General features: G+C 45.4%; 1 protein-coding gene across 1 annotated transcript; it reads left to right on the top strand.

The window, feature by feature from the left end:
- Positions 1-1,690: 1,690 nt before the first annotated feature.
- LOC309566242 (uncharacterized protein) lies at positions 1,691-2,761 on the top strand (the record flags this gene model as incomplete). Its single annotated transcript, XM_082271345.1, has 1 exon — positions 1,691-2,761. The coding sequence occupies one exon, from the start codon at positions 1,691-1,693 to the stop codon at positions 2,747-2,749; it is 1,059 nt and encodes a 352-aa protein (XP_082127471.1). The 3' UTR covers positions 2,750-2,761.
- Between the last annotated feature and the right edge of the window lie 19,438 nt (positions 2,762-22,199).

Here is a 22,199-nt window from a genome sequence, read left to right as displayed (position 1 = left end):
CAACTGACCAATAGATACTCAATGACCTGATATGATGTAATCAATAGCCCTATAGATGAGCTGTGGTGGTTATAGATGTATGCAAGTGACCGATTACCAAAACTCTCACTGATATCTGATGTAATCTATAATCCCATATATGGATGATCTGTGATGCTAAAGAATGTTCCACAACTGACCAATGAATATTCTGAATGATATCTGAACTGATCTATAATCAAATAGGTTTGTGAATATTTTAGAATGTTCCATGACTGACCGATGAATACTGTGAGTGGTATCTGAACAGATCTATAATCAAATAGGTTGGTGAATAATATAGAATGTCCCACAACTGACCAATGAGTAATCTGATTGATATCTGAACTGATCTATAATCAAATAGGTCTATGAATATTATAGTATGTTCCACGACTGACTGATGAATACTGTGACTTATATCTGAACTGATCTACAGTATAATCAAAAAGGTCTGTGAATTTTATAGAATGTTCCACGACTGACCGATGAACAATACTCTGACTGGTATCTGAACTGATCTATAATCAAATAGGTCTGTGAATATTATAGAATGTATCTGATGTAAAGAAATAAATCTCTCCCTACCTCACACACGAACCTCACCCTCCCTACACTGCTAGTAATGTCTCTGCACTCTCTTACAAACTCCAAAAAAAACTATTCTCTCCCTGCCTGAATCGCGTGCCTGTCCCTGTCTGATCGCCTGCAGAATGACACTAAACACTGTGGCTGCGCGAGAAGCCTTTATGTAGTGTGGGGCGTGTACTTGGCCCCTGAGCCATGATTGGCTAAAGGCAGCCTGCCTTTAGTCCAATCATGGCAGAGATCATTTGATTGGCCAAAGCATGAGGTCAGGGTGCATGCTTTGGTCAATCACATAACACGCATTATGGGAAACTCGAATTTCCCACGAAGAAGCACATTTGTTCGTCATTCGACGAACGATCGAATGAGCGATGTTCGAGTCGAACTTAACTTTGACTCAAACTCGAAGCTCATCCCTACCCTTAAACACAGTTGGGACTTACATGAACTCACTTCAAAAACACATCTACCACCAAGCTAAACATCCCCAGATCCCACTAGCAACGCAATTTCTGTCCTAGGGTGACAATGTTCACTCACTATACGATACCCATGGAGGAGCAGCATTGTCAGAGGGGGAGAGGTGTCCTATGGTACAAAGAGTAAAACTGGACAGGGCTGGTATCAGTGCTTGAGATAATGCTGCAGAGTGCACAGGACAGTCTGTATTGAACAGATAGAACAAAACAGTTTGTTTAAAAGACCAAATGTGAGAAAATAAGAGAAGTTCCTTGTTAGGTTTAAATACACTTTAAGATGTTCAATCTGGGGAATGCCCAAAGGCTCTGTTTTTATATTGAAAATAATAAAACGAATTAAAAAAAAAAAAATACACATTAAGGTTTTAGTTCAAGCCTCGCATTGTTATAACAGAATCCACCAGTTGAATGGACATCGTCCTTTGACCACATTAGTTCTATGAACCTGCATTCTGTTTTCTGAATTGAAATTCTCTGGAATGAAGGAAGTTCAGATTCCTCCAGTTCAAAGTTTCTTCCTGTAAAGTGAATTCAGGGAGTGACTATTCTCCGTCACCACATTCAAAATCTTTCTATACACGAAAGCTGAGGCATTCTCAGCTACAATGCCGTCCTTTGAACAGAGTAATCTAAAGGAGATAAAACCTGGAAAACGCTGCCGGGGATACCAATGCTCTGGAAAATTAATGTCCATCCAGGAGATTTATAACAAACTGACTTCTTTTAAAGGTGAGATAAAGACAGCCGGGAAAACCATGAAAGAGAACATTGGCAGTGTTCACACTGATCTCTCTCTCCTTCTACCAATAGACTTCCCCATCATGAAGCTGCAGCATGTCACCGATTGGGAATCCTTACAAAAAATCTGGGAATTCAAATCTTTCAAGGGAAGAGGAGACCACGAGAGAGAAGAATTCAGAGACCTGTCATTCTGGAGTGCAGACATCTGTCCAGATGACATTGAGAGCGCTCGCCAACAGGCCTATGACAAAGTCCAACATGTGAGAAATGCAGAGAGATTCCAGACAGAGATAAAGGAACAATATGCCAGCTCTCCTGCGTTTGATAAATCTGCTTCTCGGTACGGCAACTTCAGGCTTTCCTTCCCATTGTCCTACCTTCTGTCCTTGTACAAGACTCAGCACTGCGGGGGTGAGAAACCTCAACTGAGGATTCTGGGGACCGATATCTACAAACAGGAGATTGCTCACTACATTGTAGTTCACAGTCCCAACACCGACCAGTTCAATGACCATCCAACTGTGCCGTCTGCCCTGGACATCTCTGGACCTCCGCCCTGTCCTGTCTATTGGATGGAGGAAACATTGTTCTGGAGACCAGAGTCCACCTCCAGATCTCTGAAGCTGATGATCTCTATGGTAGACTGCCAGGTGAGACCATTGGGCCCTCCTTATTCTGAAAGGTCAGAACCCTGGCGTAAAAAGCGCGCCTATGAACCTCGCTGTGTTTGGAATGAGCTGGTGATTGCCTTTCACCTACCTGACAATGGACAACTTCAACTCCCTAAGTCACAGCTTCTGAGGAGCCTGACTCCTTGTGATGGCCTACAGCCTTTCTTAGGCCAAACACTGATGCAGAAACATGAAGCCAAAGAAAAGATAAGAAAATGGAGGGCAAAATTTATAAGAGAGACTGATAAGTAAGACTATCACAATGACCTTTATGAGGTATGTGCTGTGTGTATCTTGGTAAATGCAATATATTTGTATAATCTACTGATTTACACAGAAAATCCCCGGGGCTAAGTGAAATAAAAGTTTTGATGAATCTGAGATATCATGTCGGAATTTTGGGTGTCAACTCTGACTATTGGCATAGTATCTAAAACTCAGACATATTTCTGAGAACATGGTGATATTATCTCAGAATTCTGGCATATTACCGTATTTATCGGCGTATAACACGCACTTTTTCCTCCTAAAAATGGAGGAAAAAGCAGCAGTGCGTGTTATACGCCTATATTAAAAAAAAAACGGCCAGGAAGCATTGCCAAAAGCAGAAGGGGCGGGCCGGGCCGAGGAGAAGGAAGGACGAGCTGTCATAAGAGCAGAAGGGGGTGGGCCGAGCCGAGGAGAAGAGAGAATGAGCGAGCGCAGTCATCGTAAGTCCCGCCTATGACAGACGTCACACGTCTCGGCAGAGGAGGCGGGACTTCCGATGACTGCGCTTGCTCATTCTCCCTTCTTCTCGGCTCAGTCCGCCCCCTTCTGCTCTTATGACAGCTCATCCTTCCTTCTCGGCCCGGCCCGCCCCTTCTGCTCTCGGAGTCGGCGCTGCTTCCCGGTCTTTTTTAAAACAAATGAGGTCAGTTCCAATGGCGCTTGCGATGCTGCATATTTGGACATTGCGCTTGCGAGGCTGCTTATAGGGACACTTGGTGGGCTGCATGTATGGACACTTTGTGGGCTGCATGTATGGACACTTTGTGGGCTGCATGTATAGACACTTTGTGGGCTGCATGTATGGACACTTTGTGGGTTGCATGTATGGACACTTTGTGGGCTGCATGTATGGACACTTTGTGGGGTGCATGTATGGACACTTTGTGGGCTGCATGTATAGACACTTTGTGGGCTGCATGTATAGACACGTTGTGGGCTGCATGTATGGACACTTTGTGGGCTGCATGTATGGACACTTTGTGGGCTGCATGTATGGACACTTTGTGGGCTGCATGTATGGACACTTTGTGGGCTGCATGTATGGACACTTTGTGGGCTGCATGTATGGACACTTTGTGGGCTGCATGTATGGACACTTTGTGGGCTGCATGTATGGACACTTTGTAGGCTGCATGTATGGACACTTTGTGGGCTGCATGTATGGACACTTTGTGGGGTGCATGTATGGACACTTTGTGGGCTGCATGTATGGACACTTTGTGGGCTGCATGTATGGACACTTTGTGGGCTGCATGTATGGACACTTTGTGGGCTGCATGTATGGACACTTTGTAGGCTGCATGTATGGACACTTTGTAGGCTGCATGTATGGACACTTTGTGGGGTGCATGTATGGACACTTTGTGGGCTGCATGTATGGACACTTTGTGGGCTGCATGTATGGACACTTTGTAGGCTGCATGTATGGACACTTTGTGGGCTGCATGTATGGACACTTTGTGGGGTGCATGTATGGACACTTTGTGGGCTGCATGTATGGACACTTTGTGGGCTGCATGTATGGACACTTTGTGGGCTGCATGTATGGACACTTTGTGGGCTGCATGTATGGACACTTTGTAGGCTGCATGTATGGACACTTTGTAGGCTGCATGTATGGACACTTTGTGGGGTGCATGTATGGACACTTTGTGGGCTGCATGTATAGACACTTTGTGGGGTGCATGTATGGACACTTTGTGGGCTGCATGTATGGACACTTTGTGGGGTGCATGTATGGACACTTTGTGGGCTGCATGTATGGACACTTTGTGGGCTGCATGTATGGACACTTTGTAGGCTGCATGTATGGACACTTTGTGGGCTGCATGTATGGACACTTTGTGGGCTGCATATATGGACACTTTGTGGGCTGCATGTATAGACACTTTGTGGGGTGCATGTATGGACACTTTGTGGGCTGCATGTATGGACACTTTGTGGGCTGCATATATGGACACTTTGTGGGGTGCATGTATAGACACTTTGTGGGGTGCATGTATGGACACTTTGTGGGCTGCATGTATGGACACTTTGTGGGGTGCATGTATGGACACTTTGTGGGGTGCATGTATGGACACTTTGTGGGCTGCATGTATGGACACTTTGTGGGCTGCATGTATGGACACTTTGTGGGCTGCATGTATGGACACTTTGTAGGCTGCATGTATGGACACTTTGTGGGCTGCATGTATGGACACTTTGTGGGGTGCATGTATGGACACTTTGTGGGCTGCATGTATGGACACTTTGTGGGCTGCATGTATGGACACTTTGTGGGCTGCATGTATGGACACTTTGTGGGCTGCATGTATGGACACTTTGTAGGCTGCATGTATGGACACTTTGTAGGCTGCATGTATGGACACTTTGTGGGGTGCATGTATGGACACTTTGTGGGCTGCATGTATGGACACTTTGTGGGCTGCATGTATGGACACTTTGTAGGCTGCATGTATGGACACTTTGTGGGCTGCATGTATGGACACTTTGTGGGGTGCATGTATGGACACTTTGTGGGCTGCATGTATGGACACTTTGTGGGCTGCATGTATGGACACTTTGTGGGCTGCATGTATGGACACTTTGTGGGCTGCATGTATGGACACTTTGTAGGCTGCATGTATGGACACTTTGTAGGCTGCATGTATGGACACTTTGTGGGGTGCATGTATGGACACTTTGTGGGCTGCATGTATAGACACTTTGTGGGGTGCATGTATGGACACTTTGTGGGCTGCATGTATGGACACTTTGTGGGGTGCATGTATGGACACTTTGTGGGCTGCATGTATGGACACTTTGTGGGCTGCATGTATGGACACTTTGTAGGCTGCATGTATGGACACTTTGTGGGCTGCATGTATGGACACTTTGTGGGCTGCATATATGGACACTTTGTGGGCTGCATGTATAGACACTTTGTGGGGTGCATGTATGGACACTTTGTGGGCTGCATGTATGGACACTTTGTGGGCTGCATATATGGACACTTTGTGGGGTGCATGTATAGACACTTTGTGGGGTGCATGTATGGACACTTTGTGGGCTGCATGTATGGACACTTTGTGGGGTGCATGTATGGACACTTTGTGGGGTGCATGTATGGACACTTTGTGGGCTGCATGTATGGACACTTTGTGGGGTGCATGTATAGACACTTTGTGGGGTGCATGTATGGACACTTTGTGGGCTGCATGTATGGACACTTTGTGGGGTGCATGTATGGACACTTTGTGGGGTGCATGTATGGACACTTTGTGGGCTGCATGTATGGACACTTTGTGGGGTGCATGTATGGACACTTTGTGGGCTGCATGTATGGACACTTTGTGGGCTGCATGTATGGACACTTTGTGGGGTGCATGTATGGACACTTTGTGGGGTGCATGTATGGACACTTTGTGGGGTGCATGTATGGACGTTGCTGGTGGGCTGCATTCATTGACATTGGTGAGATATCATTTGATTTAAAAAAAAAAAAAAATGTTCAAAGCTGTTTATGTTAAATTTAAGCTTTTTTCCTGAAATTTCTCTCCAAATATTGGGGCGCGTGTTATACGCCGATAAATACGGTATTTCTTATTTGCCCCCAAGGACACTTCTGTATTGCGGGGCAGGGCCAAGTTAATGGAAAAACAAAAACCTCCTTCAAATTCTCAGATAACTTGACTGAGATATAATCTAATGTTGCAAAGGAAACAAAAAAATTAGAAATCTGAAGGAGATCTGCCCAGAAAAAAAATGCTGAAAAAAAATAAAATAAATGCTAATAGGCTGCAGGACATTTGCTGAAAAAAAAAAAAAAAAGAAATAATACTTATAGGCTGCAGGAGATCTGCTGACAAAAAATAAAAAGAAATACTAAATGGCTGCAGAGGACCTGCTGGAAAAAAAATAAAATAAATGCTTATTGGCTGCAAGAGATCTTCTGTCAAAAAATAAATAATACTAATAGGCTGCAGGAGATCTGCTGGAAATGGATGGCAATAGGTAAATACACACCTACAGTTATCTCATTTAGTCTAGGTTCACATCTATGCGGGCTGCACTTGATGCGTTTTTCTGGCGTGTTTTGCATATTTAAACCCACTTTTTTGATGCATTTTTGCATGCAGTTTTCATGCATTTTGCATTTTTTTCTCTTTAACCACATAACGACCGCTCACATTGCTGCTACTGCGGCAATGTGGCTCATTATCGTCCAGCGACGTAGACCTACGTCGCTGGACTCCTCCCCTTGTGGGTGGTGTGCGCCCGCCACCGGAGGCTCGCTCCCGCTGTATTCAGTCACAGCGGGAGTCGGGCCAGGGGAGGAGCGGCGGTGATCGTAAACAAAGCGGGCGGATCTCCTAAGTGACAGGCAGGGACAGATTACAGGATTCAGCATAGCTGAACATGCGATCTGTCCCTGTGTCACTCAGTCACCTCCCCCCACACACGTCAGTAAGCACCAGGCATACATTAACCCCTCCCTCTCCAATAAAATTAACCCCTTCCCTGCCAGTGTCATTTTTACAGTAACAGTGCATATATATAGCACTGATTACTGTAGTAATGTCACTGGTACCCCCAAAAGTGTCAAAAATGTCAGTCAAGGGTCCGATATGTCCGCCCCAATGTCGCAGTCCCACAAAAAAAATCGCAGATCGCCGCCATTACTCGTAAAAAAAAAAACACCATAAATGACAGAAATCTTTCCCCTAGTTAGTAAACGCAATAACTTTTGCGCAAACCAATCAAAATACGCATATTGCAATTTTTTTTTACCAAAAATATGTAGCAGAAAACAAATTGGCCAAAAATGATAAAAAAATTTTGATTTTTACATTTTTTGGGGGGAATTTCATATAAAAAAATGGGAAAAACATTGTTATTTTTTCAAAATTTTCGCTCTTTTTTTGTTTATAGTGCAAAAAGTAAAAATCGCACAGGTGATCAAATACCACCAAAAGAAAGCTCTGTTTGTGGGAAAAAAAGGACGTAAATTTTGTTTGGGTACAGCGTTGCATGACCGCGCAATTGTCAGTTAAAGTCGCACAGTGCCGAATCGCAAAAAGTGGCCTGGACGTAAGACAGCAAAATCCTCCGGTGGTAAAGTGGTTAATACACTGTGTATAGCTAGTTGCTAAGGAGCGGGCCGCGTCCTAACACCTGATCGGTCACCAGCTGTCAGTGGGATTTCCCGCTGACAGCTGAATGTAAAAAAAAGAATTGCCCCCCCCTCCCCTCAAATCCATACCAGGCCCTTATCTGAGCATGCAGCCCAGCAGGCTAAGAAAGGGGGGACGGGGACGAGTGAGCTCCCCCCTCCTCCTTAACCATATCAGGCCACATGCTCTCAACATGGAAGGGGTGCTTTGGGGCGGGGGGGCTCTCCCTCCCACCCCAAAGCACCTTGTCCCCATGTTGATGGGTACAAGGGCCTCTTCCGCACAACCCTGGGCTGTAGTTGTGGGGGTCTTCGGGTATGGTAAGGGCCTGGTATGGATTGGGAGGGGGGACCCCACGTCGTTTTTTCCCTGATTTTTTTTTTTTTGCCAGCAATTCTTTTTTTTACATTCAGCTGTCAGTGGGTAACCCCCACTGACAGCTGATGACTCATCAGTTGTTAAGTACGCGGCGGCCAGCTTCTTCGCAACCAGCTATACACAGCGTGTTAAAAAAAACAAAGCAATAAGCAACATGCAAAACGCATCAAAACGCAACACTTTGCGTTTTTGGTGCAGGCCCTTTAAAGTTTATTGCATGCAAAATGCAATCTGCTGCAGGAAAAAAAGTTCCTGACCTTTTCCAAAAATGCATCGGCTGAAAAACGCATAGATGTGAATGTAGGGTAAAGGTACAAAAAAATGCCCCAGCATAGGGGTGCGCAGGGGGTGTGTCAGGTGTGCCTAAGCACACCTTAATCACTCTGTACAATGCCAAATCCTGCTACTGCCCAGGATTCCCCGCATGTTGCACCCCCCCCCTACCGCAGTGCTGCTGGCTTTTCTCCTCTCCCCTCGGCTGCTGTGGGGGATGTTTCAGGATGAAGAGCGGAGGAAGGAGTTATTCAATATGTCCTTTACTGGCCTCTTTATTTTCTAAATGGACACAGTGAACGCACTCCCTCACTGTGTTCAATCGTAACTGAAGCATAGTAAACTGTGTTTCCTATGCTTTAGCTTGTGAATGAACAGGAAGCCACTCAGCATGGAGCGCTTCCCATTCATTCACTGTCCAGTGCAGCTGAGGCTACAGAGAACGTTGTGTGTTTGAGCTTTGGGGTGCACACCCTAATGCAATAGGCTGCACACACCTACAGTATCTCACAGAAGTAAGTACACCCCTCACATTTTTGTAAATATTTTGCAACTGGAGTCCTCTTCCACTCCTCCATGATGACATCACGGAGCTGGTGGATGTTAGAGACCTTGCGCTCCTCCTCCTTCCATTTGAGGATGCCCCACAGATGCTCAATAGGGTTAAGGTCTGGAGACATGCTTGGCCAGTCCATCACCTTTACCCTCAGCTTCTTTAGCAAGGCAGTGGTTGTCTTAGAGGTGTGTTTGGGGTCGTTATCACGTTGGAATACTGCCCTGCGGCCCAGGGCCGAAATATTTTGACACATTGGCTTTAGAGTTCACACTATCACAAAAATGCCCTGATATGTGTAAGTGGTACACCCAACATACAGCAGATTGCCTATCAATGACATTGATCACACTGGTAGTGGTACAGATATTGTATTGCTTTCGGCCCCTTTCACACTGAGTAGGTCCGCCTGTCAGTTTTTTTAGGTGGACCTGAACGGACATTGCGCCCTTCCCTATGAAGCGGCAGATGTCAGCGGTGACATGTCCACTGACATTTGCTGCTATCCGACCTGCAGAGGAGGACTGGGCCAGGGGGGCAATTGCCCCCAGGGCCTTTCTGATGCCCCCTAAAACAGCTGCACCACTTATGCCACAGACATGCCTCAAGAATTCCTGGTAAAGAGAAGTAAAAAGTCCCCACTGCTGACCTACTGAGTGTGGGATGAAGACAAGGACAGAGCGCAGTCCTCCCCCCTAACATGGATGGTGTACACTGTGTCTGAGCAGAGGTCAATTCCATGCCCCACTGGAGACTCTCCTCCCCCAGGCAGCCCCGACTGAGCTGTTCCAGCTTCTCCAACTGCCTGCTGCTGGCCAGGTCAGGAACCCAGAACCAGCCGCTGAGTAGAGAGAACCCGGAGCGGAGCTTCAGCCTGGAATAGGGGGTCAGGAGGAGGCCGGGAAGAGGGAGAATTGGAGGGGGGCCGAGTCGCTTCACTATGGGCCTCTGGTTTGTACTTGCCCCCTGGGCCAAAAGTTGCCAGTCAGCCCCTGCCGACCTGATCCTTTCTGCCAAATCCAGATGAATGGTGGTTCTATTTTCCATCCATCTGGGGGATCGGATTGGATGAAAAGGGACTAGCGGTTTGTTTTCACCTGATTTTCCCACAGTGGAAAGCGGGGCTGTGTCTATCTCCGCTCTGCACAGTGAGTGGAGAAGGACCTGTCATCCGTCTGTTCAGCGGAGATCAGCGGATCAATCCACTGAGAAAAGCGGAACGCCTGTGCGAAAGGGGCATTATGGGAAAACTCTTCCCAGTCTCCCCCAATGTGGCAGCTGTACTTTCACTATGCATGCTGCAGTATCTACAAGCATTAACCCCTTCATGTCTAAGCCTTTTTCTGACATTTGTTGCTTACAAGTTAAAATCCTTATTTTTTGCTAGAAAATTACTTAAAACCGCCAAACATTATATATTTATATATATATATATATATATATATATATATATATATATATATATATAGCAGGGACCCTAGAGAATAAAATGGTGATGGTTGCAATATTTTATGTCATGCAGTATTCGCGCAGCGGTCTTTGATACGTAATTTTGTGGGAAAAAATACACTTTCATGAATTAAAAAATAAAAACAGTAAAGGTAGCCCAGTTTTTTTGTATAATGTGAAAGATGATGTTACGCAGAGTAAATAGATACCAAACACGTGATGCTATAAAAATTGCACACACTCGTGCAATGGCGACAAACTACGGTACTTAAAAATCGGACACACCGCATCTCTGATCTCAGTAAAGAGCCTACTGACGTAGACTCTTTACCATGTGACCAGCTGTGTCCAATCACGGCTGGTCACATAGTACACAGGAAGAGCCGTTGATCGGCTTTCCTCAGTTCGTGCCTGACAGGCATGAGTAGAGGAGAGCCGATCTGCGGCTCTCCTGACAGGGGGGGGGGGGTCTGCACTGGTAATCAGAGCATTGAGCAACTTTACAGGATTCTTATTTTTTAATTAAAAAAGTGAACTTTTTCCCAAAAAAAATTGCGTTTGGAAGACCGCTGTGCAAATACGGTGTGATAAAAAATATTGCAATAATCTCCATTTTATTCTCTAGGGTCTCTGAAAAAAAATATATAATGTTTGGGGGTTTTAAGTCGTTTTCTAGCAAAAAAAATGATTTTAACTTGTAAACACCGAGTGTGAAAAATAGGCCTGGGGCTTAAGTGGTTAAGAAAGCACATGTACAGCCCGTCTGAAGTTTGCTAATGAACATCTGAATGATTCAGAAGAGAACTGGGTGAAAGTGTTGTGGGAAGATGAGACCAAAATTGAGCTCTTTGGCATCAACTCAACTCACCATGTTTGGAGGAGGAGGAATGCTGCCTACGACCCCACAAACACCATCCTCAACACCAAACATGGAGGTGAAAACATTATGCTTTGGGGTGTTTTTCTGCTAATGGGACAGGACAACTTCACTGCATCAGACGATGGACGGGGCCATGTACCATCAAACCTTTGGTGAGAGCCTCTTTCCCTCAGCCAGGGCATTGAAAATGGGTCGTGGATGGGTATTCCAGCATGACAATGACCCAAAACACAAGTCCAGGACAACAAAGGAGTGGCTCAAGAAGCACATTAAGGTCCTGGAGTGGCCTAGCCAATCTCCAGACCTTAATCCCATAGAAAATATATGGAGGGTGCTGAAGCTTTGAGTTACCAAATGTCTCGAAACCTTTATGACTTGGGAGAGGATCTGCAAAGAGGAGTGGGACAAAATCCCTCCTAAAGACCCGTACACACGTACCGATTGTCGGCCGTAAATATTCGGCCGACGACCGATCGGCCGATTGTAGGCTTGTTAGTATGATGCTTCCGACAGCCGACAGCGCATTTTCGGCCGAACAGAATCTGTCGTGCAGGCATTACAATTTTTGTTGGCCAACACCAGAACGGCCGATTGTTCGCCAGTCAGTACAGATTTCGGCCGACAGACAGCCGATTAGCAAGACTGGGCATGCTCAGAAAAGAAAAAAGACAAGGAAAGTTAACCATCACATGACATCACTTCTGCAGTCGGCTGTTGTTGGCTGACAAAATTCATGTGCAGTCTTTTGCAGTTTTCAGCCGACAGGACAGCACCGGACAAAAGACGGCCGATCGTTTGGCCGACATTCGGGACGTGTGTACGGGGCTTTAGATGTGTGCAAACCTGGTGGTCAACAAAAGTGTTTGGAGACACGGAGACCCTCAAGCACTCGCCCAGCGCTAGCAGTCAAAGGAAACTCTTTCAAAAGTTTTAAAATATCTTTAAATCTAAAATTATTATATAAAATCAGCAGCTACTGTAAATCCACAAAATATATAAAACAAAATGTAATATGTACTGCACCAGTGTTTAGCAGCATTAATTACATTCAGCAGCGCTTAAAAGGTCAAATGACATATATCCGGATAAAAAGTTCACAAATGCGTGCAGGAAAAATGGTGTCCTTAAATAAATCAACAGATGGCTGTGTTGATCTCAAAACATTTCTTACAGGCTTCACCCCAAGCAAAAGACCACACCGGTGTTCCTTGGACGTATCCCAATGAAGCCTTCACCACACCTTTAGTGCTCCCCACAGAGCCTTCACGGAACAACTTAACTCCAATGAGCAGAACATTAAAGTGGAGTTCCACCCATTTTAGTGACTTTAGATCTATGTAATCCCTTTTAAAACGACTTTTACCAATGTAAAGTTTTTTTTTTTTTATGTTAGTAAATACCTTATTTTCTGTTTTATTTATCCTCTTCTCACTTTCGGGTCCGGTCGGCGATTACGTCATTCGGCGATTCGCAGTGTGTGCTGGGATGTATTTCAGGGCATGAAATCTCGCAGTATTACACAGGAGATGAGCTATACTGCATGCTCTGCCCCGCCTCCGCCCCGCCTCCTCTCAGTGAGCTGTATGTATGTATTGTTTTGAGGCTGTGCTCCGCCCCACCTCCGCCTCCTCTCAGTGAGCGAGGACTGAAAGCATTATATCCTCACTGAGCTCACTGAGGAGGCGGGGAGGAGGAGGGGTGGAGGCGGGGCGGAGCACGGCCTCAATACAATACATACATACAGCTCACTGAGAGGAGGCGGGGCGGAGGCGGGGCAGAGCATGCAGTATAGCTCATCTCCTGTGTAATACTGCGAGATTTCATGCCCTGAAATACATCCCAGCACACAGTGCGAATCGCCGAATGACGTAATCGTCAACCGGACCCGGAAGTGAGAAGAGGATAAAGCAGAAAATAAGGTATTTACTAGCAACAACAAAAAAAAAACTTTCCATTGGTAAAAGTCATTTTAAAGGGGATTACATACATTTATGTAATCCAATTTATTAAAAATGGGTGGAACTCCACTTTAAATTACAATTCACTTGGGAGTAAAAAAGTGATCAACTATCTGGATGTATGCGTTATGACTGAAGATAAGAGAATAACTACAAAAGCTTTCCTCAAACCAACAGATAGAAATGGATACCTCCCGATACAAAGTGGGCACCACCCTAGTTGGTTGAGGAACATACCAAAAGGACAATTATTAAGAATCCGAAGAAATTGTACAACCGACGAAGACTTCATGGCCCAATCTGCTATCATCAAAAACAGATTTATTGAGAAAGGGTATAGGCCTTAAGCAATTGAGCAAGCGGTCAGAGGAGTTTATGCTACCCCCCATGAGACTTGTTTAACAACAAAAGAAAAAATAACAAGTGAAGCTCATCAGTAGGGGTTTATCATGGATTATAATGTCCAATATAGAGAGTTTGAAGAAATTCTAAAGAAACATTGGGGTGTGCTACAGTTGGACAAAATCCTGGGACCAGTATTACCTGAAAAGCCGGTGTTCATTTATCGCAAAGCACCTACCATAGGAGATAGAATTGTCAAAAAAGTTCTGGATCCTCCTAAAGCACCGAAAACATTTTGGAACACTGCGGGCTTCCATGCATGCAGAAGATGTAAAGCATGACGTCAGGTTGATACTCATTTCAGAGGGCTCACGGCAGTTACATCAAATGCAAATGGGAGAACATTTGAGATAAAAGAGTTCATCTCTTGTATATCTACCCATGTTGTATATGGCATGGAGTGCCCGTGTGGCCTTATTTATATAGGCCACACTAAAAGGAAAGCTAGGAAAGCAGATTTCTGAACACATATATAAAATTACTACAGGATTCAGAGAACATAGTGTTCTTTTACATTTTAGAGAGAAGCATGGTATGGACCCATCTGGGCTCAAGTTTTGGGGGATAGAAAAAATGCCCTCATCATGGCTGGGATCCAATAGGGTGAGGGAACTATCAAAAAAAGAAACCCAATGGATCTACATGATCAATTCTTTGGCACCTAATGGGTTGAATATAGACCTCGATCCAAATTGTTATTTGAGTAATTATTAATGATGCCTTTAACCCTTTAAAACCGAATGGATTGAGGTGGAGGTTACAGTCATTACCTTGTCTTTTATCACCATCCAGTCCCTATATACTATATTTTAGAATTATGGATTATTAGTAACTTTATTGAATTGACTTTATTCCTATTATAATTTTATGGATTATTGTGCTACTTTATTCATATTTAATATACCAGTCTTGCAGCTATAAACATATTTAGTCATTTTAGATCTCCTATATTTTAGAGGGATTTTAATTGATTTTAATTACTAATTCATGTGCAATTTTAAGGCAATATAATGTTGTATTTTATAATAAAAGATATGTTGATTATATATACATATGTGATAACCATAACCTCCGGAGAATGCCCGTTAGTGAGTGATCCTATAATTATGGACACTACCGTACCAAATTGACGAATACCTGATTTATGGGGTTTGTGGTTGCACAGATGCCCATACATAATGCAATAGGTTGTCTATTGCTGCATTAGGATGGCGCTGCAGAGTTCCGTCCATTGTTAACCACTTAAGCCCCGGAGGATTTGGCTGCTAAACGACTAGAGGGTATTTTGCGATTCGGCACTGCGTGACTTTAACGGACAATTGCGCGGTCGTGCGACGCTGTACTGAAACGAATTTGGCGTCCTTTTTTTCCCACAAACAGAGCTTTCTTTTGGCGGTATTTGATCACCTGTGCGATTTTTTGATCACGCGCTATAAACAAAAAAAGAGCGTAAATTTTGCAAAAATAGCAATATTTTTCCCTTTTTTTTATATGAAATTCCCCCAAAAAAAAATGTAAAAATCAAAATTTTTTAATATTTTCGGCCAATTTGTTTTATGCTACCTATGTTTGGTAAAAAAAATCGCAAAAAGCGTATTTTGATTGGTTTGCGCAAAAGTTATTGCGTTTACTAACAAAGGGAAAGATTTTTGTCATTTTTGTTGTTTTTTTTTTAACGCGTAATGGCGGCGATCTGCGATTTTTTTTGCGGTACTGCGACATTGCGGTGGACAGATCGGACCCTTGACTGACATTTTTGACACTTTTGGGGTTACCAGTGACATTTCTACAGTAATCAGTGCTATATATATGCACTGTTACTGTAAAAATACACTGGTAGTGAAGGGGTTAACTTTATTTGAGAGGGAAGGGCTGTGTGTGTCCCTAGGGGCGTGATTCTAACTGTGATTGGCTGTGGCTTCAACTGTATGCAGAGTGATCAACGGATCTACATAGTAGATCCATGTGATCATCTCTCATACAGAGAGGAGAATGACAGGTGGCTTGTTTACACAAGCTGCCTGACTTTCTCCCTCTCCCCCGCCGATCGCAGAGTGGCCGGCGGCGATCGGGTCCGCCGGTCACACGCGCGGGGGGGTCCGTGACCACGCGGGAGCGCGCCTCCCGCGGCGCGCGCTCGCTCCCTAGACCCTCACAAGCTAGTGACGTAGCCCTACGTCACTTTGCCTGTGAGGGGCTGACCGCCCACGTAGATAGTCGTGCGGCGGTCGGCAAGTGGTTAAACAGTTAACAGTACGGGGTGGGCTGTCTCTAAAGGTGCTTATATTGGAGCGCAGCGCAGCGTGCTTGCGTCCTCAGTTAAGGTCCCAGTGACGAAACGCGTCAGACGTAAGCATGCTGTCTCCAAGGACACCATTGACGTTACTGCTGCAGTTCTGGAACTCGCCGCGGTCTGCCCGGTCCATGACAAGCTTACTGGCCGTGAGGTAGCAGCACGTTGGATTCCTATGCTTAAAGCTATTTTGAAACTTGTTTGATGTAAGCAGATTGAAAGAGGGGGTTGTGGATATGTGCACTTTACGTTGAATAAATTTTAAAGCGGTATCACACTATCCTTGTCCCATATTCTTGCTTACATTTCATTGGCGGTATATGGTACCTGATCTGGATATCGGAGGATTCATTTGAGATATTCCTGATTGAAATGTTTGATGCCTGCTGGACGTTCTGAAAAGGGGCTCATGCAGCCAATGCATACAAGCTTATGAATAAGTAATATCTGGTGAGTGTCCATTTCTGTGGGGAGCACTAAAGGTGTGGTGAAGGCTTTATTGGGATACGTCCAAGGAACACCGGTGTGGTCTTTTTCTTGGGGTGAAGCCTGTAAGAAGTGTTTTGAGATCAACACAGCCATCTGTTGATTTATTTAAGGACACCATTTTTCTGCATGCATTTGTGAACTATTTATCCGGATATATGTCATTTGACCTTTTAAGCGCTGCTGAATGTAATAAATGCTGCTAAACCTGGTGGCCAACTACAAGAAAAGTCTGACCTCTGTGATTGCCAACAAAAGTTTTGACGCCAAGTACTAAGTCATGTTTTGCGAGGGGGTCAAATAATTATTTCACTCACTAAAATGCAAAGCAATTTATAACTTTTTTGAAATGCATTTTTCTGGATATTTTTTTTGTCTTTGTCAGTGGGCAAACATACAAAATCAGCAGGGGATCAAATACTTTTTTTCCCCTCACTGTATATGTCCATACATACATAGTAGAAGATTCTGGCCAGTGGAATGAATGAACACCTAAACGTGTTTTTTAACCACTTGCCGACCGCCGCAAGTACATATACTGCGGCGGTCAGCCCCGGCCAGGCAAAGTGACGTAACGGTACGTCACTTGCCTGTCACTGGCTTGTGAGCCAATAGCGGGCAAGCGCGCGCCCGCCCCGGCTCGTTCCCTAACAAGTCAGTGCTTGTGACCCGCGGACCCGATGTCCGCCGGTCACTCGCGATCGTTCGCCGGGAAGGAAGAAAGGCAGGCGGCTGATGTAAACAAAGCCGCCTGTCATTCTCCCCTGTGTAAAAATGGAGATCAGACGGTTCTACTATGTAGGACCATTGATCTCTGTTTGTACACCAGTAGCCATGTCCAATCACAGTTAGAAACACGCCCCTAGGACACACTTAACCCCTCCCTCTCCAATACAGTTAACCCCTCCACTGCCAGTGTCATTTTTACAGTAACAGTGCATATGTATAGCACTGATTACTGCAGTAATGTCACTGGTAACCCCGAAAGTGTCAAAAATGTCAGTCAAGGGTCCGATCTGTCCGCCGCAATGTCGCAGTCCCGCAAAAAAAAATCGAAGATCGCCGCCATTACGCGTTAAAAAAAAAAAACACCAAAAATCTTTCCCTTTGTTAGTAAACGCAATAACTTTTGCGCAAACCAATCAAAATACGCTTTTTGCGATTTTTTTTTACCAAACATATGTAGCATAAAACAAATTGGCCGAAAATGTTAAAAAATTTAGATTTTTACCTTTTTTTTTGGGGAATTTCATATAAAAAAATGTGAAAAATTTTGTTATTTTTGCAAAATTGACGCTCTTTTTTTGTTTATAGCGCATGATCAAAAAATTGCACAGGTGATCAAATACCACCAAAAGAAAGCTCTGTTTGTGGGAAAAAAAGGATGTCAAATTAGTTTAGGTACAGCGACGCACGACCGCGCAATTGTCCGTTAAAGTCACGTAGTAAAAAATCGCAAAAAACCCCCTGGTCAGGAAGGGGGTAAAATCTTCCGGGGCTTAAGTGGCTAAGCTGCATTTCCCCTGCGAGGAGAAAAGGATTTAAAAAGAGCTGGGCAAATGACCCGTCTGGATGAGACCATAATCTGCTCAGGTCTGGTCACATGATCCCACAACTTCGGCTCCCCTGTGCGCTGCACGGGGGAAGAGGGTGTGCCGGCAACGGAGGGGCAATGGGTGATATCATGGCTCCAGGAATTCACACCTGCTGTCAAACGATCCATTACACAGGAGAGCTGGGGCTGCGGGACCATGTGACCGGAGGGGGTTATTTTGACCCAGGTCTTTTTTATACCGGCTATGCAGGATAGGTAGGAGGAACGAGGAGGGGACATTTTTAAAAAATAAATGGAGGCGAACAGGCAGGATTTTTAATGCAGAAGAGGCATGCTTTGCATTAATTTCCTTACTTGCCTGTATGCCCCTGTACCGTGAATTGAGCATTCACAGTTCATTGTAGAAATTTGGCAATGCCAAAGCCAACTAAACTCCCGTGAATGAGCGGGAGTGAAGTCATCCCTGCCCAGACAATGAAAGCAGCCAGCGTTTGATACCCAGAATCCACCACTCCAAGATGTCAGCGGCCAGCTCTAGGACGTATCGGTGGACCCAAGGTGAGTATACTTATGCTTGTATATAAAATCACTAAATAATATTGACAGTTAAATGACTGTTATGTCTGCATTGCATTAGCACATTTGGAAGGCTTGTGTCCTCATTTTATGAGCCATTTATCTGCTGTACACACTTACAGCATTATTACTCTAAGACCTCTCAGTACTTTATGAAACTAACAGACTTTTTCCCCCATTTTTCTTTCTTACAAAAAGCTGCAAAAAGACATCAGCTTATGCTTAAAGTCTTGAATATGGATGGGTGACTGCTTATCTTATGGATTGAACATATATCTCCTGTTGGTGTTTTCATATACCCGATCTGGGATGGATCTCATTACCTATGTTAATTGATTTGAGTTATAATCCTATGTATTCAGAGTAAAGATCAAAACTGTTTTCAGTTTTTAATGTTCTTAAATGAGTTAAATAAAGCTTTAATCATCATAACAAGGAGTCTTTTATTTCTGGAGAAAAGCGTGATCCTTATTGAGGCATTTCCCACAGACAGGCAGTGTGGTCAGGCCAGGGGGCATGCAGGCATGCTGGACGCTGTTCAGGCAGGTCATGAGGTCAGGCTGGAGTGTGTGCAGGCAGGTCAGGCCACAGGTTGTGCAGGCAGGCCAAGAGGTCAGGCCGGAGGGTGTGCAGGAAGACCATGAGGTCAGGCTGGAGGGTGTGCAGCAGGCCAGAGGGTGTGGCAGGTAATGATGTCAGATTGGAGGTTGTGCAGTCAGGCCATGAGGTCAGGCTGGAGGGTGTGCAGGCAGGTCATAAGGTCAGTCTAGAGGGTGTGCAGGAAGGCCATGAGGGCAGGCCGGAGGGTGTGCAGGCAGGCCATGAGGGCAGGTCGGAGGGTGTGCAGGCATGCCATGAGGTCAGGCTGGAGGGTGTGCAGGCAGGCCATGAGGGCAGGTCGGAGTGTGTGCAGGCAGGCCATGAGGGCAGGTTTGAGGGTGTGCAGGCATGCCATGAGGTCAGGCTGGAGGGTGTGCAGGGAGGCTACAAGGGCAGGCCGGAGGGTGTGCAGGCAGGCCATGAGGGCAGGCTGGAGGTTGTGCAGGCAGGCTGTGAGAGCATGCCAGAGTGTGTGCAGGCATGCCATGACATCAGGCCAGAGGGTGTGCAGGCACGCCATGGGGTCAGGCTGGAGGGTGTGCAGGCAGGCTATGAGGTCAGATTGGAGGGCGTGCAGGCAGGCCATGACATCAGGCCAGAGGGTGTGCAGGCACGCCATGAGGTCAGGCTGGAGGGTGTGCAGGCATGCCATGAGGTCAGGCTGGAGGGTGTGCAGGCAGGCTATGAGGTCAGATTGGAGGTTGTGCAGGCAGGCCATGAGGTCCGGCTGGAGGCTGTCCAGGCAGGCCATGAAGTCAGGCTGGATGATGTGCAGGCAGGACATGAGATCAGGCTGGAGGGTGTGCTGGCAGAAAGCAAAGTGACACTGGAGAGTGTGCAGGAAGGCCATGACATCAGGCTGGAGGGTGTGTAGGCAGACAGTGTGGTCAGGCCAGAGGATGTGCAGGCAGGTCATGAGGTTAACAAAGAAAAAAACTACAAAAAAAACTACACACACCCAAGAACTACCTCCACAGGATTGTATTTATATACAAAGTATACAGCGTCACATATCCCCCCTCAACCATCCCACACAAATGGCAGATCATGAGGTCAGGCCAGAGGGTGTGTAGGCAGGTCATGAGTTGAGGTACGACCTTATGTAGGCAGGCCTTGAGGTCAGGCTGGAGGGTGTGTAGGCAGACCATGTAGTAAGATATGAGGTTGTGCAGGTAAGCCAAGGGGACATGCTGGAGGGTTTGTAAGCAGATTTTGCGATCAGGCCAGAGGGTAGGCAGGCAGGTCATGAGGTCAGGCTGGAGGATGTGTAGGCAGATGGCATGGTCAGGTATGAGGGTGTGCAGGAAGGTCATGAGGCTAGAGGGTATGTAGGCAGGCAGTGCAGTGTGGTCAGGTTGGTGGGTGTGCAGCCAGGGCGGAGGGCTTGCATATAGCCAATGTATTCAGGCTAGAGTGCGTGCAGGTAGACAGGGTGGTCAGGGCTAGGAGTGTACAGCATTGTATTTTTTTTGAGCCTTGCTGATGGCTTCAGATATGGCTTGTGGGCCGGTACCAGGACTAGGGGTCAGGGTAATGAAAACAAAGTGATGGTGAGAACACACAGGGTTTCAACTCTATGCGGGCAGAAATAGTACAGATAACAGAATGGGAGCTTTAGCAATGAAGGAGTCAGACTAATGAAGGATCATGAGAATGATGTCATCAGCATTAAGACACTCCCCAATGAGCACACACAGTACTGAAGTGTAGGCACTTCCAGATGTTTTCGGAGTGATGGTGTCCCCTTTGATGGTGGTCCTAATACAGGTAACAAGGCGTGTTTTGGCTGCAGTGCACCCTGAAGCACCATTGCACACCGTGAATGAAGACTAGCCGTAGCTGCCTGCTTACTGAAGTTTAGAATGATGTGTACCTTTAAGTCCTGGAAAGAGGCAGAGGGCAGGTAATTACTGGAAATGGAGGTCAGTATAGAGTACAAGAAACATTACAGGTCAGAGGTCACATTTATTTGGTGCATAGCTTTCCATATTGCATAGAGAAGAAATACAATACATGTAAGACGATGAATGTGCAACATTGGCAGCAATGTGGCCCTGGGAGAACAAGATATTATTTGGGGTTTGAATAAACACCCCCTACCAGAGGGGGGTCTTCTTCTGGGGGATCCCATGTAAGGCCACACATCACTGCTGCTTCATTGTAGGAGGTCACTAACAAACAAATCAGCTGATTTATGAAAGAGAGCTGTGACAGTATTCACCATCACTGGAATTTAAAGACAGATAAGTAATGGTTTGGATTGCTTCATATTTGCCAGCAATATCTCCACATAGAAATATTAAGATTTATTCCCATTTGCCATGAAATCTGTAATTCCTAAATGCTGTGTATATTACATATCTTTCAATTTCAGACAGGTTTTCCTTTTGTTTGTGTATTGGGAGGGAATGTGGATTGCCCTGTCTCATTGTTAAGTGTTAATGACCTCCCATTGTTCTGTCTGTCTGCCTTAAGAGAAACGTATTATGGGATGTATAAAGATATGTGGATTGGATGCTAAGGGGGAGGGGGGATTGTCCCACATTGTATATTTTGTACACTGTATGAGTGTGTAAAACTCTGTTCCTATTGGATGGTGAATATTATGTTCAGTCTTCAACAAGGTCCATCTGGGTGGTAACCTTGTGGGTGAAAACTGTATATAAGTCTTGTTCAATAAAGTTGTTCTAAAGTTCCTTCAACCTCAATCTAGAGTCCTGTCTCTTATTGGGGGAATCTGCTGCAAGGGATTGCTATGTCCTCCATACTCCCTTAGAGAATCACTGAGCTCTTGTAAGAGCTTGTGTAAGAGCTTGTTCTGCTGCACTCTCTGGGGAAAGAGAGGTTCACCCACTGGAACCTGGAGCCTTGTCGTA

Source organism: Pelophylax lessonae (genome assembly GCF_965119305.1).
Source record: "Pelophylax lessonae genome assembly, chromosome: 1".
NCBI classification, from domain to species: Eukaryota; Metazoa; Chordata; class Amphibia; order Anura; family Ranidae; genus Pelophylax; species Pelophylax lessonae.
The sequence above is the reverse complement of the archived record's forward strand: the minus strand, read 5'-3'. Positions and strand labels throughout refer to the sequence as shown.